This window comes from Styela clava, chromosome 3, assembly GCF_964204865.1.
Source record: "Styela clava chromosome 3, kaStyClav1.hap1.2, whole genome shotgun sequence".
Lineage (NCBI taxonomy): Eukaryota > Metazoa > Chordata > Ascidiacea > Stolidobranchia > Styelidae > Styela > Styela clava.
This window is the reverse complement of record NC_135252.1, coordinates 11667110-11695034: the sequence shown is the minus strand read 5'-3', so window position 1 is coordinate 11695034 and position 27925 is coordinate 11667110. Positions and strand designations below refer to the sequence as shown.

Below are 27925 nucleotides of genomic sequence, written 5' to 3'. Positions count from 1 at the left end.
TTCTTACTTCTGATTACAGTTTTTTTTTTCCTCGTAATATTCCTGTCATGATTTCACATCTTATAAAAGACTTCGTATGATAAATTTCCAATACTTTTTGAGTTATAATTAGAGAAACGTGGGTCTGTGCGACGGCGACGTTTGTCAGAATTCAGCATTTGGAAAACCATTGACTTCCACAACCTGCATTTACGAAGCGCATCATGGGCGAACATGATACGAATGGATTTTTCAGTGGGGTCAACCCTTTACAGGTATGCGATTTTATCGTCATCCTTGGTCATTCTATATTGTTGTACACATCATACACTGGAGTCAGCGACATTGCGCTGGCATGCCAACAAAATCTGGCTTTTCAGGAAGGATCAGATATTTGAAACAAATTGTAGATAATTTTACCAATTTTTGATTTTGTTGAATTATGATAATCAGCCAGTTGAAAACTTGATTATGTCCCCATCGGTTTCTTATTACTTCTATCTAAAGTAATTCATCTTTTGTGAGCAGAGACGAGTTCAAATGTAACACCTTTCATGTAAGTACAAAAATAGCGGTTTAATAAATGAGAATATTTTTATTTTATAGAAGTACTCTGTCCCCCTAATTTTAAAATTGAATTTTTACTGTATAATTTAACCTTTATCAATATTTGCTTATGTTTTTATAATTTTTCTTTTATCACAGAACATCACATCAATGTCAGACCTTGAATTGCAAAGATTTCAAGAGGAATGTAGAGGTCCCCCGCCATCAGCAAAGGAAATTGTATCAAGTATGTCTAATTACATAATGATTTTTGGTAAAAATGCATGATTTATCATTGTTATTGAATCACCTCCATAATTAAATTTCCCTCATATATATATTTTTTGTTACTACATTCATAATTTCCAAACTTTTTTTACATTTTAAATTGCGACTAAATATCTTAGCCACGACTCCAACCTCACGACCTCAGTAGCCTTTGGTAAAATCTTCTCTTTGTCACAGACTAATTCATATGTAATGTAATGCCACCAAAGATTGAGTTAATTAACCAGGTGGAAAATGTTTGGAATATATTTGAACTTTATTATAGTTAACTTATCACTAAATGAAGAAGCAAAAAAGAAATTATCACATAGAAGTATATCAATTACAAGAATGAAAAATATATTCAAAGAATATTTCAAAATTTTAGTTACGATGATTGTATATTTTGTATCCGCTGATCATTTTGAACAAAAAAATGGTTAAATTTTCACACGCACCACATTTAACACATTCACAAATTATACAATACAGTTATTGTTCAGCATTTCATATTTATTTGTTTATTCAGGTATGGGGTCAACGCACCTAGTTGTTCATCTAGTATTGATCGTGATGGCCTTCACCACACTCGCTATATTTATTGAAGAAATATTTTATTTGAGGAGCAAAATCAGAAAAAATTATAGAAGACGAAGAATGTCGGTTTTACAGGTCGATACCTACCTTAAGTTTTTTTAAATGAATGTTTTTGTAACAAATATTTTGAAAGTGCCATTGATATATAAGTCTACAATTGTATGCAATAATAATCTCATAACCTATCCACGTGAACGCGATACATGATATCGCGTCAGACGAATTCACATATTGTAACCTTTCATGTGATGTTTATCAGACCAATACTTGATAATATACTGTGAAATTTTCCTTCATACAAAAATTGAAATCATATGAAGAACCTGTTTCTGTCAACAAGGCAGTTATTTCTGCGGGTTTCCAATGATCTGCGTTAAGGAAATATTTGTTTTCTATTTATAGCCCACAATCCTCGATTATATCATACATTCTGTGTCTTGTTTTCAAATCACGTACAATTTTACAATCTCTTTTGAAATTATATAAAGGTGCTTTTTACTGTGGTTCTGGTCGGGGTTTATAGTACCCAAATAATTTTGATGAATAAGGATTGAATCTTGCACGACTGCAATATAGCCTATTTGACTACACACTTTTCTATTAGGATGAAATATAATTTACATATTTATCCCAGGGAAAAGGAAAGCAGAAAAGACGGCGTACGAAGGACCCTCATTCGGTTATCAGTCCATGTAGGGTATGAATTAGTCAGCCAGTTATTTTGACTTGATGGCGGAGGAGCCGTAATCAACCAGCAGTTACGTGAACCATCCTACGGCGGCTAGGAGTCAAGCAATCGTCTCGCACATAATTTCCCCACACGGGATTCGAATCTGCGAATCAACGTAGGGTAGACAGAGGGGCGATGGCTATATTCCTACGCTTTTCATGATGCCCCACCGCTGTGTTACGTCCAACTGCAATTTAGCTATTCGATGCATATAATAAACTGCTCTTTTTAATTTATAATTGAAGTATTATTCATTTTTTATTTCAAATAATATATAATATTTATGTTCATTTTTTAGGCAGGAATTCCACCAATATTCACATTGACAGCGGTCGTCGGCACATTTTTTCCGCGTGGGAATTTAATGATAGATTTTGTTTGTTCTATGTGAGTGATACACATTTATAAATTATGTACTATTATGCTGATTCTGAATTTTAAAAAGTATGAAGGAAAAAGTTTCTCAGTCGTATTCCCAGGAAATATCGTGTATTTATCAAAACGGTTATATCGGTTGCACACATGATTAACAACTAAACTGAATATTTTTATTTGAATTGGCGCTGCACTGAAGCTCACTCAAAAGCCAACTCGTAGAACTTGAAGCGAAATACAAAAGGAAATTTCAGTTACATTGATTTCAGATCAAATTAAAATAAGTATATTTTGCATCTCCCGTTCAATTCTCGGTTCGATTCAATTCAATTTTCGATGTTTACAATACCACTATATTTCATATTTCAACAATTCTTTTCATTTGATTGTTTCAAATTAGTACATCAGCAAAATGACATATTTTACTGTCAAATAAACCTACTACAAATCAGTTTCATATTTACATTTTTTTTTCAGATATTTTGGTTTTGCAATGCACGCTCTTCTAAACCTAATGGTGAACTATTATGGAGGAATCACAGCTATGCTTAAAAGACTCCGTGATGTTAGAGTTAAAATAAGTACCCCTCCTGTATGCTGCTGTTGTAGATGCTTGCCAGAGGTACCCATGACAAGGTAAATGAAGAATTCTTCTCTTGATTAGTGTGTTTGAGATAGAAATAAGCTAGGTTTGATTTAGTCATCAAAGCCCTCGCTCACAACTAGGGATGTAAGTTTCGAATATTTTTTTTTCGAATCGAATTTCGAATCACAATGTTCCGATTCGAATATTTCCGAATCTGATTCTATTTAGTATATCATCATATTATCGTTAACTCTCTTCAAATTTGGAAGAAATATACTGTAGTATAAAATTTGATAAAATAACAATATTGAGCTTAAAGAATTAAGAAAGTTACTAGAAGAACACACTGCATGGATGTATCAACTACCAAATATATTACGGCTGAGATTTATTTTTTGTTACATAAAGGTATACTCAGTTACATATTTACTTACATACAATTATGTTTGCAAATAATACCGGGTGTACAGCGATAGTTCCTTCTAAAATTGACCTTCAAAATTCATCCAAATGATAAACGCTAGTTAGTACCGTATGCGCCATGATTTTAAAAGAAGCAATGATAACGAGAGAAGCATCTCAGACAATTTTTCAATAAGGTATAAAGCAATGATGTTTTAATATTATAATAATATGTAGATAATTTAAAAACAAGTTTAAAATATATGTATAAAAACTTTGTAACATTTTAAGTAGTCGAACAAATATGAGCGAACCATTGGTCACTCGAAAGCTGCTACCAATATGAAATATAATGACTCTGGGAGTTTCACGGCTTTGGAAAGCTGTAAACGTAAGGATAATAAACGCTTTTGGTGGATATAAAGGCAGCGCTGCTGTGTCGTGCCATTGCCTTGTGTTATCTATTAAATTTATTTTTTAAATAGAATCAAGCCCCTTTTTCTTAAATTGCTTCGAATCGATTCGAATTGATGTTGATTCGAATCGCTTCGATTCGAAATTCTGAAACTTACATCCCTACTCACAACACAGTTTCAGATGAGCTGAGATTAGTTTTAGATGAGAGCAAATCTATTGCAATCATTTCATTGGTATTTTTAGTTCGTTCACTGATATTTTTCAAAATATTTTAAAAGTTAACAACGCTCTAATAGCAATACTGACCCTTCGGGTTTCTGTATTCGTAAATTGATATCGTGGTTTCCTATCTTAGCGCCATAAAAGCTCTCAAAATTATCTGTTCGTAATTAAGATGGATGATACACTGAAAATCAATGTTTTAACAACTTCTAATGCTCGGATTCGTCATCTTGACGCCGCAGAGTATTTTTTGCAGCTTTTCCCGTGGTCCTTTAATGTGAAATGTGTCTGAGAAACGTTTCTTGTAATTTTCGAATTTTAGTTATCTGGAGCTGCTGACCTCGTCTTTCTCGTTTTCTTTTTAGAGTTAAATTGCTGTGCCAAAGTCCATTTTTTACATATTTGTCAAATATCGAAAACTAATTGTTGCTTTAAGTTTTTACCTCAAAAATACTTTACCTCAGTAAAATGACGACCCTGCTTTAAAACTTCCTTTAAATGAAGCATCGTATTTTGCATTGAAATATATATTTTTTTTGAGAATCATTGACTCGAAAAATATTGAAATATAAAGTGAAATTACTTATAATTGAATAACACAGTGTCTGTTAAAAATATGTCGGAATTAATTGATCTTAATTTTTATTTTCTACGTAAGCGAACATGTTCCTTCCTTCATATCGATGTTAAGTTTTTATCAACTGCTTCAACCGGAAACCACTTCCGGGGAAGCCACGCTCATTACATTTTTCTCGACCTTACAGTCATTCTGTCTCTGAAGTAAACAACCTTTGATGTTGTTTTTAATCTATTTTCTATTTACATCACATAAACATATTCAATATTACATGCACATACATATTAAATATGAAAAACATATTTTGACAGGGTTTTGACCTCACTGTCATAATTTCTCGATTCCAAATTTTATTTCTGAATTAAATATTTTGGTCGGTTTTCGAGCTTGGTACGTGACATTTTAAAATCAAACTAGCTCACTTCTTGCTTGGAACAATTATTCAGATAAAAGTAGTATTGAATTGAAACATTTCTTATAATTTTTAAATTTTAGTAATCTGAAGCTGACCTCGTATTTCACTTTTTCTCTTTCTTTTTAGAGTTAAATTAAACAAACATAATGACCTTACCAATATCTACCACGTCGTACATATGTTTTATGTTGTTTACGATTAATATGCTTATATTTATGATCTATTTATACGTCATATATGCATAATTATTACATATGTTTCATAACTTACACATGTAAAACAGAACCCGGCGTTTAATATTATGTCAGATGACGTCAAAAAACAGTTTAAGGACATGTCAAAATATAGTTTATGCCTGCATGTCTGCTGGTTATGCAGGTAAGGGGGCCACCTACATAACCAGCAAAGACGAATTTTCAATTTTTTTCATTATGTTCTTGGAATCACGCGCCTTTCTCTAATAAAGCAAGAAAACGCGTCTCACATAACATCAAATGAATAAGTTAGACGAAATCTGAACCCAATCTCACTTTTTAAAACAGGTTGAAAACAAACAAAATAAATCTTTGTTCAAGTTCTGTTCATTACTAGGAAACCGTTGGTCTTTTGTTCTTTCTTTCTTTCGGGAGGTTTGGTAATATCATACGTGATAATGACTTCCATATATCAACATTAAGGAGTCAGATACCTAGCCACACAAAATCAACTTCTCCATTGTTACGTCAAACAGTTTTAGTCATAAAATAATTCAGCAATTTTTATTGCATATATGGTGTATAATGAGCCCGAAATTCGAGAAAATTCAAGTTTTATCTCTACAATTTATATATTTTCCTACAAAAAATCAATATTTTCCCTTCTTGACGTTGTTGAATTCATTTAATTCTATCAATTTACTCAGAAGCATTGCGCAACTAGATAGTCACTTTTTATGATAAGAATGACTTTACATAATATTTCTTTATTTTGCACAGAAAAACGTTCAAATATTTGTATTGCCTGACATTTCAAGCCGCAGCCTCAAGACCAGTCGTTTTATTCTTTCGAGGAGTCTTTGTACTCGACCCAACATTTTCAATAAACGAGGTATTCAAATTATATATTTAGAATGGTTCACGATGACTTTGCTCAAAAACAATTTACAAAATGTTTGGCGAAATTACTTTATCGCTATTGTACTAGAATTTTAGAATACCTGTTTTTTGGTGTATATATATAGAAATAAATCTCCAGTCCTTGCTGAGACGCAGCACCTGACCAGAGAGTGGAAAATACTCACTCCAAGAAAAGTGCATACGGTTGCTCTTCTATACTTCATGATATTAGGATTATATATTCTCAACTATTGTAAAGAGTTATTTCTCTGAAGGGTCGTAGCATAGACTAATATTCAGCAGTCGTTGAAATGGGTTAGTCAACATCGTTAGTCAGTCTCGTTGTTCCTAAGCTTGAACCCATTAATTTACCTAATATGCGAGGTAAAAATTGAACTAGTATTCATACAATAATCAATCATTGATGAATATTGTCTTATCTTTCTTATCTTCCTACGCATTTTTGCCTTTTCTTGGGCGTCCACGTCTAAGGTTTGAACTGGGAGCAAATGTATTTTTCACATGTCAATCAATTACTGTAGTGAAGACAAACTCATGTATAGTCATCAGAACGTCTCTACTTTTAATAAAGGCATGGAATTCCTATTTGTATAATAAGAAAAAAACATTGTTTTGATTCAATCAATATCTTTCAATTATCAGTTAATATTCACGGTTGTTCTTGCAATATCCATGTTGACTGGCATGTGGGCATTGATCATATTAAGAGGTGTATCAAGTACAGTGTTGAGCCATTTCAATATCACCGCAAAATTCTTTTGTTTTCAAGTGAGTATATTCGATAATACACATTATAACTTATGCATAATTGCTTTCAAATGGAATATAGTCTAAGTTTCTAGGGGTGGTAGATCTATTCGTAAACTATGTACATCTGTAATCGATATCACGTGGTTGATTTTGAAATGACGTTTGTAAAATTAATTAGTAGAAGTAAACAAGGTCTGTTTATTTGAAATTGCCGTAGTGAATATTTCGTTCATCAAAGGAAAGAATACGAAGTGTGGCAATGTTCCGTGCCTAACATATCAGTACATAACTGATTATGTTTATAACAATGCTTATCATTTTTGTTAATTCAACATTGCTTTGTAATATTTCATTCTCTATGTTCTCTCTGACAGGCTGTGCTTCTTATTTCCAACATTCAGCCATTTGTATTGAAGTTAGCTTCACTACCATGTGTTCTTCCATACACAACAAGAGGGAGAATCATCACTGTTAACTATCAAATTATTGTAAGTTATTCTATATTCTATTCTAGCATAGTTGACTCTGGCTCGAAATTTAAGTAGACTGCACTCGCTTTATGAAAAATTTGGGGGTCTTCAGCGAATGGGCTGGTATCGCAGTTGAAGGAGTTCGATTATAGCCTTTTTCAATCCGGTGAATTGTCAATGTCCGTCTGACACATGTTCAAGTCTGAGAAATATTTTCCGAAAGGATATATGCAAATTTAAAATTCCTTTGTTATCTGAGTTTTGAGATCCTGGCTATTATGAGCATTTGTATAATCATGTTGAGAATACATAATGGCGTAAATGCCAGAGGTCAGAGAGTAAGCCAAAATCAAAAATATTTATTCAATGCAATTAAGCAAATCCGCTCAGACTCTGCTCCATAAAGATAGTGTGGTGGAACGATACTCTTGTTTGATATCTGACAGGCAACTTCACGTTCACTGTTTGTTAATTATTACTTAACTGCTGACACCGCCGATATATAAATTGTTGTCTACACTGATATTAATCATAGTTACCCGTCAAGATAAATAAAAAGTTACTGTGAGAGCAAATAGCGCTTTTTAAGTTTGCATTAGTATCACTCCGATTTTGAGTCATTCCAATATCATCCGTCATCCAATATTTAAATTTCACATTTCGTTGTGAATATCTGTGGTTTGATTTCAAGTGAATTCTCACATGCTGTAAACCAATCAAAAGTATTTTTTTCATTTCTGTGTTTGTATCACTATGCTGCTTACATTGAATCTTGCCTAGGAAATTGGGTCCCGACCAAGAATACGATTACTTTATGATTCAACAATAGTTCATGCTCACGAGTAAGTGTCGCCAAATATTACTGATTGTGTGATAACTTCAAATATTCATTATATCAGATTGTTGAATTCTTTCTTCTGTCATTGGTGATGAGATGTTTGTATCGAACTAAAGGAGATGCTGATAACCTTGAAGAAGTCGAAAAAAGGAAAGAGAGGTAATAATTTAGTTGATAATGTTGGTTGCAAAACTTGATATACTCCTCTTTGCTTCTGAATATATGGAATTACAATTTTTTTTTGATTCACTCTGGAGTTTATTGTTAGTCACTCTGATTTGTTCAATGACTGAATTGGTGGTGTTTTATTAAATTTTCCTTGTTTATAGAGTAACTCTATGACAAGAATTTTAAAATATATTCATTTGTTCTGGCAGTCAACTTACTTTCAGAATTTTATTGCAAAACTGTTTTTGTTTAAATGGGCTCAAAACATAACATAATAGTCAGCAATAGTTTCATATGAATGATGAATATTTTCATGTGATGATGTTTTGAATTTTTTCTCACCAAAAACGAATAGGCTCTACATAACACCATTGTCGTTTACAGAAAAATTCAAAATTCTGCCACAAAAACAACGCTTGTGAGTGACGCGTCTGCAATTGAGATGGAAAAGTTGATGCCAGATTCTAAGACAAACGGAAATGGTGTTCACATTGTCGAAAACGTGTAGACAATACCTTACTATGTGTATACTCTGAAACGAGAAATTCAACTTTCACTAAATTGCATTCTAAATTGCACTATACGGTTAACGTTCTTCCGGATCAGACCGATTGTTCAAAGCCGGACCAAATTTCCATATTTTATGCGTGTGGAAATTTATGTTCGTTTATAATATTCTTCTTCTCTTTTTAATTATTCTACCACCATTGCCAATAGCAACAACGTGTATATAATGTAAAAACCTGGCAACACATATTTATAGAGATTTTTTATTTGTGTTGTGAATTCCAATTCTTCCACAAGTGTTATCAAATTGTGCAGTAGGGACCTAATGTTTAATTAAAAAATGATTTTTTTGCTATTTCTATTCTGTTATAATTATTTTTGTCGTTTTATTTAATTAACTCAATTTATTTTTTAATTAAGCGCAATTTTGTAATCGCAATTGTAGTGCATTTATTCACGAAACAGGTCATGATACCATATATATGTTTTTCCGTTATTTGGGTTAGATTTGACTCTCACAATCGCAAGATAATTTTTTAAAGATATAGGAAATGATATACCATGACAAGTTATGTCCAAATTTTTTCAGTTTTTATTGATTTTGTAATATGTTAAACAGCATTATATTATAATTTTTAATTGTTTCAGTTAATTCGCGGTTTATAAGGCATGTAAATCACAGAATTCGATTGCGTTCATGTTATTTCAAAATTGAAAACTCCAAAATCTTAAATGAAACTGAATCAACAAATTGTTACTTTGAATTAATAAAATGAGAAGTAAAAAATTGATCTAATCCATGCGCACTTCACGCCGAAACTAAATAAAAATCGTCAAATGTTAAACTAAATATCAATAATTTCAAAAAATTTGATGATAATATAAATTTTTGATAGCCACAAAACCTATTAATGAAGTAATAATGAAAATTATTAATTCAATTTGGAATGAAATGACTAAGATAGTAAATAGTTCTACAATCTAAAACACCCCATTTGCACAAACTACGGAATATTTATATGTTTTTTGCAAATTTTGTGCTCCTATAAATTTTCATCATTTTGTTCCTAATCCATTGTGAGCTTCTGCTATACGGAGTGTTGTAATGCCAACATTTCAATCTTTTATTCTTTATTATTTCTCGTCCGACATTTCATTGCGATTAATTAGCTGTACTGCGTGTCTCATTACAAAATTCTATACGAATTAACCTGTGAGTATATCATAATGTCATATGCATTCAAACGTCAAAAATCGACATCAAAGCAAAAGGCATGCACGTCATGGCAATTTTGTAGCTTGTTGTAATATGGGTAATTATATTTGAGTTTGTTGTTTATGAATTGAATGTATATTTGATTATCACACATGACATTGACAATAATAATACATTTGCGGTCATTGTGTTTTGTCTTCCAAGCAGTTACCTGATAGCACCGAGTTATAGCATAAAAGATCTGCGGACATGCAATATGAAAGTAATGAAGCAATAACGAATAAAAAGGAGTACTTCAATTAACATAATATTGCAAAATTTTTGGTGAAATGTCAAGTCTCGTATGACAAAAATGAAATAATAAAAGTAATAGTTTCTCAGCGGCTTCAACTGTACCTCTGGTATATACTAAAAATTTGCAAACGATTGCCCCATCTCGAAGAAAAGCGATTTTTTTTTTCATAAATACGATAACGATTTGATAAACACTTTGTGACTAAAAATGGGGATGTTGTTGTGAAATATATTGCTTTCTAAAATCGATGTACGATATTGACTGATGGCCTGTCGGTTTTATTCCACGAAAAAGAAAAATGTGAATGCGTTAATTTTCGGCAAGCCGAAAAAAGCAACTTGTATAATTTATAGAAGATTCTCCATTAGCTTATCTGCCGTTGTTTTTAGATTAATTAAGATTAGAAAAAATGGTACAAGAAGCACTGGGATTTGACTCTAAGTATACGATTGAGAAGTATGACCCGAGCGCCTGCATCCATTTTTGATGAGATGGGATTTATCTCATTACTGTCTCTTTATACAAGATAAATCATGTTGTTGAATTTGTGGCCATTATGGAATTTGAAAATATACCAAATGGTTCATTTAATCCCGTACTACACTGACTGACGTCGGAACGTCCAAATCAGCCTTCATGATAAATGACCGCTGGGCCAATTCGAACACAGTTTGTTCTGTATCGACAATTCGTTATAGTGACGATGACTGAAATGAGATGAAAAAACAAATTCTCGAAATGCTTGGTTTTGCATAATATTTGTCAGTTTTTAGTTGTATTTCTGAAATTTGAGTATGAATTAAATAAATCGATGAGCATTTCATCTTCCTAAGAGATTCTGTTCAATTGTCGTAATCGAAAATTAGTCCAAAAATAGCTACCCTAAACTTTTCTACCGGTACTTTTAAATGATATGTGGTTAATATTTTAATTTAAAATGATGATTTGGAAAATATGTAAACTAGTTTATAGATGCCAATTCGCGAAACCACTCTTAAAATAAACATAAAAAAATTTGCGATGGTAATGTATACATTGTATAGGATGTCGAAATATTGGGGGTACACATATTGTTCACTTAGATCCATGCAAAAAAAAATTTCGATTGAATTTGGTTAAGTTAAAGTAATGTCAATTTAGAAAACTACTTAAATGAGATTTTTGATAAATTTCCGGAGGAAACAAGTTGATTACAGAGCATATTCAAACGGCAGGACTATGACGTCTTGCTCCATTCCGATACACGGCTATAAAAATGGTAAAACACTTCAAAACTACCAGATGCATTCAACATATGTCTACAATTGTATCAAGAAATATTGTCGAAAAAAGTTTCATCAATTATTTATCATAAACTTTCTCACAGATAGTGACTTTCCTGCGCATTAGGTGCTTTTAGGCGTTTAAATTTTTTAGAGTACTTCTCCGAGTATTTTACGTTCCAATTGCTTTTTTTTATCAGAAACTCGACTTCCCGAAAGGTAGCGACTGTTGTCTGTCATGTTTCATACTTTTTGTATTTTCTGCCTGAAGACAATATATATATATTTATCTCTGCCCAGCGATTGCGCATCATAGCATAGTATTTGAAGTAGGCCATGATTACATTATGATACTTTTGCGAACCAGAAAAGCACAGAGTTGAAACTTCGTCGCAGAAAGGTGTATAATAGTAAAAAAAATTGAAGAGCCCTTCCCCAAACAAGCATCATGAATGGCACTAGATTGTCTTTAATCGTTGCACGGTGGGTAAAATGCACAGCGCATACAATCACAAGAGCGAACAGTCTATATATCGAATAATTTACATATTGCATTTATTACGAATGTTTTAGTGTTTCTTATTTTAAATGCTGTGTATATGAATCATTAATTCAGTTTACCTTCCTATGTCGTTTACTTTCTGTTAGTATCTGCCTATATTGGTACGTAACAATAGAGATAACCACTGCTTGCTGCAAACTCGCGAGCTGCAGTTTATTTATCTGCTGAACCGACTCTAGCGAGCATGAGTGATTTTTTCAGCATTTTAAAGAAAATTCAGGCAGATACGAGGAAAGAGAGTTGACCTTTTGCCTTTATCCATTCCCTAGGCCCACATGTTTACAAACTTAAAAAGACATAAAGTACACATTAACGATTATAAAATTGAGTTTTCTTTGAAAGCAGCTTGTGCCGTGAGTTTTCCTAAATAATTTGGCGCCGCCCGGAGAAGAAGTTTGCGAACCGCTTCTCTATGAATTAAACCATTTTAGACATTTTGACGGGCGGCCTGGCATAATGACCACAATTTTGCAACCACGTTATGGTTTATTGCTGTTAGTTTTACAGAAAGTATAATCAATATAAAAACAATTAAATATATTAACGTTTAAAATCAAAAATTATCTGAGAAAACCAATAAAACAAATAATCAAATCTGGTCGTATATAGACCGTATACACAAAATTTAGTCCTCATCCTTTATCTGTTGACTTCCTAGAGACAGAAGTGCGGAATGGTTCTTGAAAATGCGTAGTTGGATTTTGTAATACATTTTGTGCCCTGAGGACAATCACACATTCTTCTCACTCGTTTCCCGAACATTTTTGCACATTGAGTGTGCGAAGGACACTGGAAGGAAGAAATAAATATCGTTAATTTTTTCTACAAAGAGACATCTTGGGCATTATACAACTATATGGAATGATAAGTAAGTAGCTGGAACAAAGATAAATTTAAATTTAACTTCAGATATCAACAAGGAAAGAGAGCAATCATATATACATATATAATCAACCTCTGTGACGTAGGTTATTATTTATTCATCAGGGTCAATGGATTTAACAGGGCGTGAGGTTCAAGCTCTTTTCTTCGTCACTTTGATTGGGTGAAGGCGATAACGATTTCATCGCGTCATCCCATTGCTGTCGCTAAATGAAATCAATGAATCGACAGGTGGTAGATTTGGCCTTCAAATTAAATACTAAAATCTCAACTTGATTTGATCTCACGGGTCTTCAGAATACCCCAGAGATATTTTATCTCATGACTCAAGACAGTTATCCATGATAAAAATATGTTCATTGGGATGAAACTGCCTACAATCGAAATCTTTGAATCTATGGGTTTATATCAATTGCTGTTTTGGACTCATGGGTATTGGTTGGGATTAGGACTTAACGCAATTATAAAAATCATCAGATATAAATACGAATGTTAGTAAATGACACATGAATAATTTGAAAGATCGTTTTTTATTCATATATTTAATATGAAAATTTGGCGCTACCTCAAATCACACCCAGCATAACGCTACGCACCGCCATGCTATAGTGTACAATTTGACCTTAACCATAAAATTATCTCTGGACATGCATCCACTGATACATGAAAAGCTACCATTTTCGTTATTACTTCTTTGCCTAAGTATTTTGATTTAATTTTTTGCGCTTCAGGTAACTTAATTTTGCAAAATAAATTGTAAAAAAATGTACTTTAAATTCATAGATTGCAGTTGACTGCACACAACGTTGTATCATTAAAAGGATTTGCAACGAAAAAGACGACAATAATCACACGAGTAAAGGTCGCTGAAAATTATTTTTTTTTTCCGCTTCAGATGATATGATTACTACGCATGCACTATTCTATATATCAACTACGTATACTCAAGAGTTAACTGCACACAACTTTGTATCACTAAAGGGTTTGCAACGAAAAAGCTGACAATAATCACACGAGTAAAAGTCGCTGAAAATTAATTTTTTTTTCCGCTTCAGATGATATGATTACTACGCATGCACTATTCAATATAAACTACATATTCAGGAGCTAAATATAATCAAACAAATATTCATTTTCACCGTTCGTAGAAGGGTTCGCCCGCTCCAGAATCTTTTGACGGTATCCAACGCCCTCTCCAATTCGTAACCCTGTCAGAGAAAAATATAATTTTCATAAATATTTTATAACAAAATTGTGTCTACTGTTTTATGAAATTAAGAGCATTATAAAAAAAATAGATATTGACATATTGCAGTTATTTTTGTAGTTAATCAGTTTTAGAAGGCTCAGTATATCCATCTAGCGCGCTGCGATGATTTTGCCGTACATAGGTAGCCAACTGAAAATTGTTAAATATGGCAAGTTGTTCCGGGCTCCTTGAAACGTATTTTAACCGGGATCAGTTGGACTACCATCATCAAGAAACCAGAAAGCGACAATATGGTCAATACAAACTCTAAATCATATCTTATGTGAAACCGATTATAATTCCCGCTAAACACGTCATTCAAACTTCCTAGCTTACCCCACAATTGTGAATAAATCCAGCGTGATCAGAATAAAACCACGATAAAGGTGAAAGAGTCGATTACCAAAAATTATTTCATCACATTTATATTTTTACTGGCGTGTACAGTGAGTAGGCGGTACAAACTTTCAAAAAGCGATCATATCCAAATATAACTATATTTTGCGCATTCACATTCCAAACGTTCAATTCAGTATGAATATTTCCGATTTTGATTACAATTTTCCAAAGGACGTGTTTTTTTATTGAAATTTAGTGAATTTGACAATATTCGATAATTTATATAGAAAAATACAAAACAAAAAAAGTAGAATCATACACTCACTTCAGAATTGTCATCATCGTCAGCATCATCAATGCTTTTCGCACCTGGCCAATCAGCTTGAACATCACCGAACGCTCGAAGTATTGCTTCTGCGAGATCACCGGTGTCTTCTTCTTGACAATCACCAGCACTCAACAAAGCTATGAAAAAAATGCACCACATAGCCATGTACTCTTTATAAGCCATTTTATACGAGAGTTTTTTCTCTTTTATACTGCAATGAAACCACTTGTTGAACGCTGAACCTGATGGAGTGGTATGAGTAAAACTCGATAGCAAGCGTCGTTTTTATATTGCCAATGCCTTGTCGGAGCGAATGAATAAAAAAATAAAAAAATGTAGAGAACCGAAAGAAAGATAGAATTGAAAATAATCACACAATAAAATCTGACACGTGGATCGATATATTGCGTAATATAGTGAGATATCGCATTCCATAGATAAATATCCAATGCATGTGTATTATATATCTGATTGAAATTATGCCTGTAACACGTGTTTTTTATCTACTTCAAATCATGCTTGGCGCGGTATAAATAACGCGACATTTATTTGTGGCCTTTATGTATTACTTCATGTAACAAAACCTTCATTCATTTTGTTGATTTTTCAGAATTCTCAGCAATCAGTAAGTCACAGGTGTGCATGCACTATATATTGATGACTTTAAATTTTAATTAACGAATCATGCCAACTAACTACGAATCCTATTCCCACAGCACGGGAAACAGCATGTCTTATGTATTGAATTTCGTTATTCTCGATTTACTTTTCGCAACGTGGTGCAAATTACAACACAGTTGTACATTAAAAATTAATACATTCAGTATATTTTACATAGCACGGAACCCGATTAATATCAGTTTTTTCGCGCATAACATGAAATTTGACTCGCCACCGAATTGGTCATGAATTATAAAATTACTGGTACTTTCATCTCTCTCCACGAGACAACGATCTTTTTTCGTCACACTAAGCTTTGCTATTCTGTCACGAAACATATTATCATTATGTAAAAATATTGATACTCATCAGGATGCATGACCAACCTATTTTTGTTTCACTTTTTAGCGCTGATTTGAGATTATGTGAGGCTGCAATCTGTATTCGTTCTCGAGCTGATAGTTTTACTTGATAGTCGAATTATTAATAGTTAATAATCAATATAGTTCAGCAGATTCGAATATTAAAAGTTTTCCGTTTTCACAATTTCCCCACATTATCTTATACAATGTTTAGAATGCAAATATCGGTATAGCTATTCTCATTTTTTATTGTTGTCTGCCTATTTTTTCATGTTTAAGATTGCCGTTTGTTGGAAGCGCACGAATGTACCAATTAACCACATTAATTTAATTCAGAAAAAATGATGCTTACTGACGCGGTTGCTTTTGAAAAATATTATTCATAATCCACTCATCATACTCATTACCAAATCCTTAATAATAATAATAATAAATATTTGACCCTTTTTATTTTTTCGTATATCGTTTTGGCGAATATTCTTTCTTTTACATTTTGATATAGATACGTCCAATATTCACTCATGTGCAGGTAAAAGTTCAAAATTCGATAAGATTATGTTATCTCACACGTCGTACATTTTTTTTTATAATCTATCCATTTCATCACAAACACCGGCAACACGGTTATGATGTGACTTTTATCAAACTAACCTTGTGCCCGAAAACTAAACTACTGTAATGGGCTGACTGAATATATTGCAAACATTCTGTTCTCACACTTGCCTACTGTTTCTTACCGTAATAGAGCGTACCGTAAATTGTTCTTGTTTTGAAAAATCGTTTTTGTCGCAACTCAATGGCCAATCAATTTCAAATTTTCAATACTTGAACATAAATAAAGCCGGTAGAAGTCTGTATTCTGTAGGGCGTTGAACTTCAATCGAAATTTTGCTGTTTAATTTTATTCACGAAAACACTTCAACAGGACATATAAAAACACTACTCTCATGTAATAATAGGTCGGTTTCATATCAAAATCTATAATATATACACATGACATTTATTTGACAAAATTTATTAACACTCCCAAGAATTCGCAGAATACAATTACAAATTTCCCACGCGAATAGTGAATATCGATTTTTGTGTGTACCAGAATAAGCACGACAATAACAACAATAGAAACAATTTTTTTTTTTTCAAATGTATATATTCAAATGTATATATTAAAGAAACCGGCCTTCGTGTTTCTATTTGGTGTATGGGTGCCAATCTAATTGCGTCTTTACCGTTAATTCTTTAACCTGATGATAGTTGTAGTCACTTTTATATCTCTTCACCATGCTTTTGTTTTCCTTTATCAATTCCTCGAGCCTGTAGCATTCATCTCTGATAATTTTCTTTAAATGTTCTCGTCTGAAATCGGGAGATTTGAATTCTGGATTCAAAATTGAATGTTTTTCTTCGAGGTACGCTACCTTCGTGAACGCAACCTTCAGATCGGTTTGCATATTTTGAAACATTTCCAGTATTTCATCTGAATATTTCACTGTTGAATTTTCGTCATTGATTTTCTTCACATCTTCATGACATTTCATGATCTGACGTGATTTACAAATTTCCGACTTAGCATTCGGATAATATGTGCTGCGGGAGGGATTACACTGTCGTGCAGCAGGTTGCGGAACATCAAATAATGATCCTTGATGCTTATTTCTTTTCCGCTTACGAGTTTTCGTCCCGTCGCGTCTTGAGACATAGGTGCGCAATATTTTCTCCTGTGCATTTTTAATCAAGTTTTCCAGGTTGACATTCTTTTGCGCCATTTCTGGTATAAAGATCTGTAATTCCTCAATTTCTTTTCCATAGTCAGTTCTGGCGTCCTGGACAAACTTGTCGATTTTTTTCCCGACGAACTTTAAGAAATCGTAGCTGATCGATAACAGATAAACCACGTCCCCGAACGTCCGTTCACCGTAAATAATTTCATACAACAAAGTCACTATAATCGCCCACACGTACATTTCGATTTGGATTAAATGACCCAACGATTGCAATGTGCGTAGAAGCTATGGAGCAAATTTTCAATTTTCCTAATTTGGTATTATAAGTTGGACTGTGACGTCATAAACAGTTATGATTCGATGAAAGGTTAGGGTCAACTATGACGTCACATTGATAATTATTTTTCATTAATTTTTTATTCAGGAAATAGAGGCACGAATAGTAACTGATAGGGCCATATTCTTGTATCACCTAGACATCCACTTACTTATGCATTGGTGACTATCGAGGTAACTAGGATTAGAACAATGGGGATTGTGAAAAGATGGAATCGAACCCGATCCTGAGTGAAAAATAAGAATTCCGACCTATAGTCTATAACTCTATAGAGTATAGATCTTCTGAGGGAGACTCTCAACATCTCAATATCCTTTGTATCGAACCAAATTTGATACTGTACACGGAATATAGGCGAGGGCCGTTCGAAGTTTTCGACTAATAAAGACTCCGGTCGGGGATTGATAAGCACGTTGACGCCATTATGATCGAACCACTCATGCACATGTAATTTAGAAAGTTTTATCGCTCAATTAAATGAGTCAACATAGTCATAGTCGAGTTTATATTTTTTCTTTTAGCAAAATAACAAACGACACAAACGCAAAAATACGTGTAAATGGCAAGAACATAATTGTACTGGGGAAGGGAAGCCGTGGACAACCAAGCAGATAATCAAGCAGCAACACCCAAGGTTGTAATATATATGAATTTTATTTTTTCATGATTAATTTCGCGTTATTTTCTTCCCAAACGAAGCGTAAAATCGTTGGCTATCCTCGGGAAACACCATCACACCTCAAATCTCTTCCTACCAATGAGTTCCAATATAAATTAATATATTCCAGAGGTTTAATGATATTCAAGTTCCTTCGTTAAAACTCTCTGAGGAATTCATAAAATTGTTTATGTCGTCGATGAAGTAAATATAGGTTATCATTCAGATAATGCAATCAAGAATAATCGTTATCCTGCGTTAGATCTACCGTGAAGGAATTTCACTAGAACTATGCATGATATATATGCCCAATCATAATCGATATGTGCGGTTTCATGGACGTAATATTTTCGAAATATCAATTTCATAAAGAGGAAAACTCCTTAACGACGATCGTGGCACGGTGAGTTCTGAGTGAGAGTTGGGCGTTTCTCTTTTGGATTAAACAGTACTGAACCGAAAGTTCTAAACATCGGGTATCAAGATATTGGAATGATTAAAATATTTCGAAATATTAAAACTAGAAATACTGATTAACGTCAACGTTTTTGTTTTTGTAAATTTGGAAGGTGGAGTGGAATAATATATATGTATATTACATTATTCATGTTATCTTCATGGCTATTATGTCAAAGTGACCTCAGTTTACACCATTATGAATACCATCCAAACATTGTTGAAAATTGCCCAATGTGTTAAATGAAGCATCATTATTTCTGCTATATACGTCTTTCCATGTTTATGCTTTTGTGCTAAAATCGTGGTCATCTGCCAGTTTGTAATATCTAAAACAGGAAAGCCAAAAAAACAAAACGATTGCTAAGTAATGCTTATGTAATGAAAATATTTTTAACACAACCGAAACGTGAGTAAAGAGCGGAAAAACATCGACCCAAAAGTTTTCCCTTGGGATGAGTCCAAATTTCGAAAAAGTATACTGTCAGTTTATTTTATTAGCTTGGTCTTTATAACAGAATAACGATTGTAGATCAAGAACCAGAATAGTACTTTTTAATATCAAAAAGATGAAATATCTTTCATAACCGTATTGGAAATTGTCTAAATTCATCAAGCAGCGCTAGACAAAAATATTCTAAAAATCGTTATTGAATGATCAATTATACTTTCAACTTTACCGAGAGAAGTAGGAAGTCCATAATTCATTTCTGTCCGTAGTCAATCAATTATGTTGCGTGAAAATAAAACCAAATTATCTGAAAGCAAAAATTTTACAACGGACGTCATAAATGATTTAAAATCGAATTATAAAACACACTAGAAAATTTGTAATTGTGTTTTGAACAAAACCGGGAACTGCTTTACACATAATAACTGGACTTCGACGAAAACACAAATTATAGAACGTTGGAAAAACAAATTGAGTGCGACCTGGAGGGCTAAACGTTTTGAGGTTATTATAACCATGTTTACCGTAACTTGCATAGTAAATTTGATTAACACATTCCGCACACTGCTTAAAAATTGCTTGATAAACCAACGATCAAAAACGTTAAATGTGGTATATTCAAATATATATTCTATTATGTTATGCTGTCTACCAGGTACCATCAAGTCCATGCTTACAAAAACAAATAACTTGCTAACTAATCCCATACCCGACATGGACTAGTAACCGGACGAGAGGCCGTGGTTCGCCATATGGTTAAGCCGTCTTATCGACTTTCCTCTACCCGGGATAAACATGTAAATCCTATCCTAATGTGATAATATCAATGAAATTGTTCGCTTCGAATGTGTACAGAGGGTCTTTTTCGCATTTTGGACAATCATTTGGAATTTGATAGTATTTGTATTTTATAAATATAAATAAACGTAATAAAACTAAGAGCAATCTATAAACAGAATAACAGAATGTGTATAAAATAAAGACAATATTAATAGAAGTTGACCAATATAATATAGAATGCGTGCGAGAACAACAATACATATCATTGTGTGCTATGTACTTTGAATACGACGTTGAATATAACGGAAGAACTTTCGTCGAATAAAATTTTTTACGCGATGATCTAAACTGCACAGAACAAGTCTCTACAAAAGGAAAAAATGATAATGAAAAATAAAATTAATAACTAACAGTTGACTTCACGGTATATTGTATGCCTGGGTGATACATTATATCTAAAACTAAGCTTTATAAGTCAATTTGCTCTGTGACTTTTGAGCGTCTAAATGAGACAGTACACGATTGCATTTCTAGGAAAATCCAACATTCATTACGCGTCGCCTAATATATCCATGCTGATCTTCGTCAGAATAAAAGTGTTGGAAATTTTTCTGGAATAATCGGTGCAAATTTAACACATGCTTTTTTCCATTCATTATCTTCCCATGTTGAACAATTATCATTCAACGACCTTGATTTTAAAACCTCGTTTCTTTCAATTTCAATCCAATATTGTCCTTCATTGTTTGCCAATAACATGCAATTTGCATACTAGAAAGAAAATACGAAGTACATAGGTTTAGTTTTATACATTGCGTTATACCATATGTTTTGCGTTTTCATATTTTTCCAATAACAAATTTATAAAACAATGCTATTAACAGTCACTTCTGGATAGAAATAATTTAAATGTGACTGTAAACAAAGATGGGCCGGGAGCGGATCGTTCATACACCAATCTCCATACCCCGACTAATAAAACCTTACCACAGCATTGAAATGAGTATAGTTGAGTAGTTATCTCAGAATAAAAAAGATTATGTCAAAACGCAACAACGGCATGATGAAGTTATTAAATGTATTTATACATGATTATAGGAATGAAATTATTCAACTGATTGCAAAATAAATAATACTCCCGTAATATATATATGTACCAGGTTAGGGTTGAGCCATAAATTTATTTCGATTTTCCTTATTTTAGTTCCATTACTTATTACTTATTTAGTTCTTTCTGTGTTAGTCAAGTGAATAGTCCCTTTATACAACTTGATGTGAAGTGGGCGGAAAAATTAGTTTACTCCATATTGGTACACTTTTGGAGCGCCAAATAAATGATATACCTGATTTTCTGATTGTTTTATAGATTCCTGTTTTAAGTCTTCCCATAGCTCTCTGCAATGTTGAAGAAAAAATGCAAGAGCTGATTTATATCTGAAAAGTAAAAATTAAAACAAAATCGTGAATTATAATTAAATTTTATAAAATATATTAATGAATAAATTATTTTATACAATTACATATTTATTGAGTAACTGTATAATAACTTAAAAGTAGGCAAACATGAATAATAGGTATGAATATTAATTATGAATGAATAGTTATTAATAATTAATTACTGTTATTAATTATGTTTAATGTCATGAAATACATCGGCGGGATGATTTTGTATGCATGCGCAAAGATGAGTTAGATACAGACATAGTTTAGTGTTTGCGTCGTACAGTAGTAACTTAAATATGGCATAGCGGTGAATTTTGTACTTTAAAAGGGAGTTCGGATTAAAGTTTATGTCTTTCGATTTATACGATTTAGATTTTAGATGACGTCATTTCAAACACCCATATACACACAAAAATACACATGCCACCACTTAAAACATCCACTTCCCATTTACTCATAGTTATATTCTACACAAATGTGTATAGTTTTTGTATTCTGTTGTTGGGGGATACGACTGAAATTTCACAGAAGGTCTCAGAATGAGAGCATCATGAGCATCAAATTTACATTTAAGTTATTCGGAACAAGGTTTTTTCTTTGAAATTGCTTCCAAGTTTTAATCTACTTGAATATCATATTTAGCAATGAATTTAGTTTTGCAAAATTCATAACCACTGACAAATTTACTCGCCAGAGTGTCTGTTTTTATGACTGACACCAATAGTTGTTTGCTAAAAACTGCTGCTTAATAATTTGGGACTTTTTCTCTAAATCTTCCAGAGTTTAGGTGGTCGGATATAACATGAATACTCAATTGAATATCTTTGCAGCGTTGTGTGGTCAAAATTATCTTACAAATGTAAAACTTATGCAGGAACAAAAAAAACAAGGGCACATTATGTTAAAAGAGACAAATGAAAAAAAGCGGTAGACGGATAGACTGACGGATCAATGTTTAACAAATAATGGTCATTCATAACATAAGTTATCAATTCGTAACATCCACAGATATAGACAGTTTATTTGAAACTGAATATTCGTTTAAATTGTATTATATATTTAACATCATACATAATGTACTAGCCGTTCGTATTCCTTGATACATAAATTATTTAAGTGAAAATATGAGCGCCTTTCTAGCCACACGCGACATGAAAAAAGCGAAGTGCAAAATCTTCTTTACAGAACACAGTAGTGAAATGGAGCAGTAGCTTTTTTTCTGCATTTTTACCGACGGTAATATAATCCCCTAGAGAACATCATAAGGTGTGAAACGATACTATTCGTCCGATTTCTTCAACAACACCATTACTTTCGAAATATTTCATAAAAACTAGTACATAATATTTATCAGATGTTTATCCATAACATCTCGCTGTGGGCAACAAGTCAAAATGAGGTATAAACATCTGAAATTTTGAAGTGGAATACTATAAACACGTGATAAAATTTCTACGTGGCTTAGTAAATATCTTGTTTCGAATAAACACATTAACCAAAAAAGTTATAATCCATGCTAGTATTTTCAAACATGCAGTTTTTTTAATAATGTATTTGGGATGCTAACGAGATATCGAATGTCTTGTTTTGAAAGTAATTTTCTGAAACGAGCCTAAATGAGCCGGTAATTTTAGATAATCTTTGTTGTTGTTGTAATGTATATTGTAATTTGCATTTCAAATTGAAGGTAATGCAGAGTTTCAGCTGAGTGTGCATTATGAGTTGTAATTTCGCTAGCCTTACGAAAATTTATACTCAAGGAACTACTTTTCTTGTCTGGATATTGCTCAAAAGGCAAGGTATTTAAGCTAAAAGTAATTTTTGATAAACTAAGCAACAGGAAAAGTGTAGTTTATAGAATAGATATTCCGAAGAAGCAAAATGGTCGCATATTACGTTTCGATTCGTTTCAGAAAAAATAAAAATTTGAAAATAATAACTCATCTAAACATACCCATCTATTTCGATAAAAACAAAGATAGTATTTTGTTCCGCTTGCGTATGTATAAATAACAAGCCTTGAATTCGTACAAATGAATAGTGCATGTGTAATATGATACCCATTCACAGCTCGCGTTAGCGATTTAAAGCATTTTAGAGATTTTCCGTAGAGAGTTATAATTTATTTATCAGTTCTTGCATTATGCCGGGCGCTACATTAAAATATATTATATTTCTAAAAACATCGAGTACAGGTTTGGACAAATGAAAAGCTAATGTAGCAGTGTAGCTTCATCTTTCACTTTACCACAATACCATGTCGAAATTACTAATGTTCCCAATGGAATTGACTATTTCTATAACATTTCAGAGAATTAATCTACGTTTTTGAACTCAATCATAATTTTTTTCGGTTTTTTAGGGGTTTCTTCTAGGGTCAAACATGAATCACTGATGATATAAACAGATATACACAAATCAAACATAATCAAAGGTGTTATATAAAAATAGCACCAGAGTTTACAAAACAAAAAATCTGGAAAAAATATTTAAAAGTACATTTGGGGAATTGCCAGATAAACCATCAAGGGACAAAAGCAGGAAAAAAAAATATTAATTATATGTTTCTGGTATTACGCCCTAGTACCGGTTATGGTGTGTTCGTGATTCATCATTGGTCAGTAATGTTCTTTGCTTAAAATGAACAATAATTACCATGGAAGATATATTACTTAACGATAGAAAACGTGGGATATTGAACTTTAAATATTTGTACATCTAGCATCTCGTCATTTCAACCAGTTATATAAAATTAGGTAAGCTATGCCGAAAACACAACGTTCTTTTATAGAGATTACACCCATGTATCTGAGTGCTTTTCTTTAGTAAATATTTTTGCAGTTGAGGGTATACACATTTTATTATCGAAAGTTGGTCGAAAAAGCAGGTGTATAGTTGTTTCTTGCAATGCGGGAAAAACCAACTGAGCGTTTATACTTGCTGCCTTATGCTTGTATCTCAAATTGTTTTCACTCTGCCTATTTATTGAACACGATGTGAACCAATCAATCGTTTTGATAAATTGTTGTTGTCAGTATTTCATTCCTTCTTGTTGTTGTAAGAAAATCGCCTTTCTTTTTAACTACCGGGCGAATTGCTTTGCAATTACCACTGGTTAAAGACTGTTGTTGTCGCCAGATGGATATTGTGAATTCTATGAGATCTTACATTTCTTCCAAAATTTCGCTGTTTTATTTTTATTCGTGGGAACACGATTGTCTTGCAGTTTGATTTTGCGAAGTCGTTGCTTGCTCAACGGTAGATTATTGATAACGGTACTGTTAGACAACCTTGTCTTATAGTTTAGTACCACAAGTACTTCATGTGGGCGTGGTGTAACAATTTTTGCATATGTCATTTCCGACCCCCACCTAAAAATTGTTACGTCACGTCCACTAGAAGAACTCGGGGTTCTGAACTAGAAACTACACTAGACTCTGCTCTGTTTTTTTTTTTGATTGCTTCGTGTTTTTATCTGGACATGGTGGTATACGATAATGAATGTTTTTATTGTAATAATTAATTATAATAATATTCCACAAATAAAAGGTTAAAGTAAGTTTTAGTGAAAATGGTTTTAAGACTATGCGTTCGCTATATAAAGTTCATTTTGGTATTATTCCTAATAACTATATAAAAATCTTTTTGGGAAAAAGGAAATTTGGCAATTAGGACGAATAAGAAGTTCGATTATCTCATTATACGTAAAAAAAACATCACACATTATAAAAATATTGACTGTAAATGGGATTTCTGGACGAAGGTTTGGGGCGGCTAGACCATAACGTTACGCAATTTTGTGTTTCACTCTGATAATGGAATAGTGCACTTCATTCATTTTGAGACATTTTCATAAAATTGCCAGTAAGTTTTGCCTTGGAAAATAAAAATTTTCAATCAAAGCAGACGCTTTCCGTCACACTAATTAGACATCACAATCAGAAGAATTTTTTTCAATCAATTTTAGAAGACAATTTTTATGTATTTTTTTTATATAGTGAACAAAATAATTTCATTATTGAGACACATGGGGATAAAATGTGGTCGAAATTTTGAGTAATGCAATTTTATATGACTAAGTTTAAAATAAATTTGGGACGAAATTAGATAATAGTCTCAAGTGCTACCGAGAATTGTTCGGTAACTCTTTCCGAAATGAAAATATTAGCTTCAGATAAGATGATGTAATTCTAAATTATAAATGTATTCCCAATCTGGATCTATTTTAGCCACAAGATTTATTTTCTTGGCTGTCTTTATAAATTATCCCATTCAATTGAAAGCGAAAATAGTGAAACTAATTCTGAAACCGTAAGACTATAGCATGTTCTACCAAAGTGTTGACTGAATTGTCCTGAAAGTGCCTGATTGCCCTAATTATTCCCCCAGCAGAAGTGAGAGCGCGATATTTGTCTCTCAAGTTCATATTCTATACGCAATATATATCGATCGTGTCGTTCAAGAAAAGCTTGAATCTGCGAACTTTATTTATGAAAATATTACGATCCAACGTCTCGCGTAGGAATCACTCCAAGAAAAGGGGAGAAAACTATTTAATCAGCAAGAAATGATCGCGTCTTATGGTCCGGCAAGAACTCCGATAAGCGATATTACAAAACACATGTCGATGTTTTACGAAAGGTTTCAAGCTACGAAATTGAATACTGCATATGAGGAAGACGATGCAGATTAACGTAAAAACTGACTGCGCTTCGAAGTATGCTTAAATCTGGCAACTTTAAATCTTACGAAATATAGAATGAGGATAACGAGTTTAGATTATTCAGACTGTCTTAAAAACATTCAGTGCATATAAAATAATCACCTAGGCATCGTGTCTGGGACGTGGAAAGCAGAGTGTGCGTGTGCGCAAGGTTATCGCCACCTTCAAAAATAACTTTCTGGAACCTATCAAGGGTTATTTAAAATTCTATGACATTACGTATCACGACGTACTTTGTCCAAATCCTTTTAAAACGTTTGCCTGAGTATTTCTGTATGCGATAATAAAGACAAAATAAGGTGCAGAATAAAAAGCGACAATTTTGAGAAATTTCGATAACGATTTACCTGTAAAACTGTATCGGAATCGGTTGAATTTTTGCGAATTCTTCTCTCAATAAAGTTTGAGCTTTCTGTAGCTTCATGTTCGTGTCCAATCGAATAACAAGCAACAAGCATTGTCTCAATACCGTCTCTGTTTCTGTAGCGACAGCCATAAGATCCAAATCCATGTTTTATGGTCATATAAATACAACGCTTTCACTTTATTTTTGTTGAAATTTGTAAAATCATTCAACCTTATGTATTTAACTTGTAATTTCATTTAACATATTATTATTTTGAATGTCATTATAGAAGAAAATGAATCGTGCAAGTACAAGCATAAATCACACAATCATATTTACGATTTGCGATACACATTTAACATAAACGAAGCAAACAGAGATACCCATGTTCTTGGTATTACAGTTTTCCGTGGACTAAATTGTATAGAGCTTTGATGTAGCTCGTCTACTCTTTGCCCTATTTACATGTTATGTTTACTTAGCTTACAGATGATCCAGTTCTGGCTTGGGTAAACATGTCAACAACCGCAATGGCTTATTAGAACACAACAAACCCCCTGTTACCTTAACGCAACTTATTTCTTCTGACACAAATCCAATTTTCCTCATTTTTGGACAATTTATTTATCAAAGATTTTAATTTCATGTCAGCATTTAAAAAAAATAAGCGTTCAGTAATGAAAAGCAAAATCTTGAATTACCGCTTATAGCATGGAAAAAAATATTAAGTAGACGACTTCAATATTTAGGTCAGATCTTATTTTCATCTTCATCTAAATTCGTCTCCTGCTTTCAAGCTAAATCTAAAACTCTAAATTAGATTTCACACAAATCGACATAACAATACAATTACTCTATACAACGATAATACAATAATCCGTCATTCTTGAC

The 27925-nt window shown here is 32.7% G+C and overlaps 3 protein-coding genes across 4 annotated transcripts; 1 reads left to right on the top strand and 2 right to left on the bottom strand.

Moving 5' to 3' along the window:
• Positions 1–4: 4 nt before the first annotated feature.
• LOC120342640 (organic solute transporter subunit alpha-like) lies at positions 5–10362 on the top strand. Its single transcript, XM_039411557.2, has 10 exons — positions 5–254; positions 685–772; positions 1322–1464; positions 2418–2506; positions 2972–3130; positions 6088–6199; positions 6871–6996; positions 7353–7466; positions 8348–8445; positions 8839–10362. The coding sequence occupies exons 1-10, from the start codon at positions 204–206 to the stop codon at positions 8960–8962; spliced, it is 1104 nt and encodes a 367-aa protein (XP_039267491.2). The 5' UTR covers positions 5–203; the 3' UTR covers positions 8963–10362.
• A 2400-nt stretch (positions 10363–12762) lies between these two features.
• LOC120342641 (uncharacterized) lies at positions 12763–15367 on the bottom strand. 2 transcript variants are annotated; one of them, XM_039411558.2, is made up of 3 exons: positions 15086–15367; positions 14318–14386; positions 12763–13085 (listed from the first exon to the last, which is right to left on the bottom strand). In XM_039411558.2, the coding sequence occupies exons 1-3, from the start codon at positions 15275–15277 to the stop codon at positions 12951–12953; spliced, it is 396 nt and encodes a 131-aa protein (XP_039267492.2). In that variant the 5' UTR covers positions 15278–15367; the 3' UTR covers positions 12763–12950. The 2 variants fall into 2 exon arrangements, with proteins under 2 accessions (XP_039267492.2, XP_039267493.2); XM_039411559.2 differs by having other exon boundaries at positions 15092–15362.
• Positions 15368–18881: 3514 nt separating this feature from the next.
• LOC120343065 (uncharacterized) lies at positions 18882–27925 on the bottom strand. The gene is made up of 3 exons (XM_039412142.2): positions 27036–27925; positions 21866–21956; positions 18882–21293 (listed from the first exon to the last, which is right to left on the bottom strand). The coding sequence occupies exons 1-3, from the start codon at positions 27197–27199 to the stop codon at positions 21108–21110; spliced, it is 441 nt and encodes a 146-aa protein (XP_039268076.1). The 5' UTR covers positions 27200–27925; the 3' UTR covers positions 18882–21107.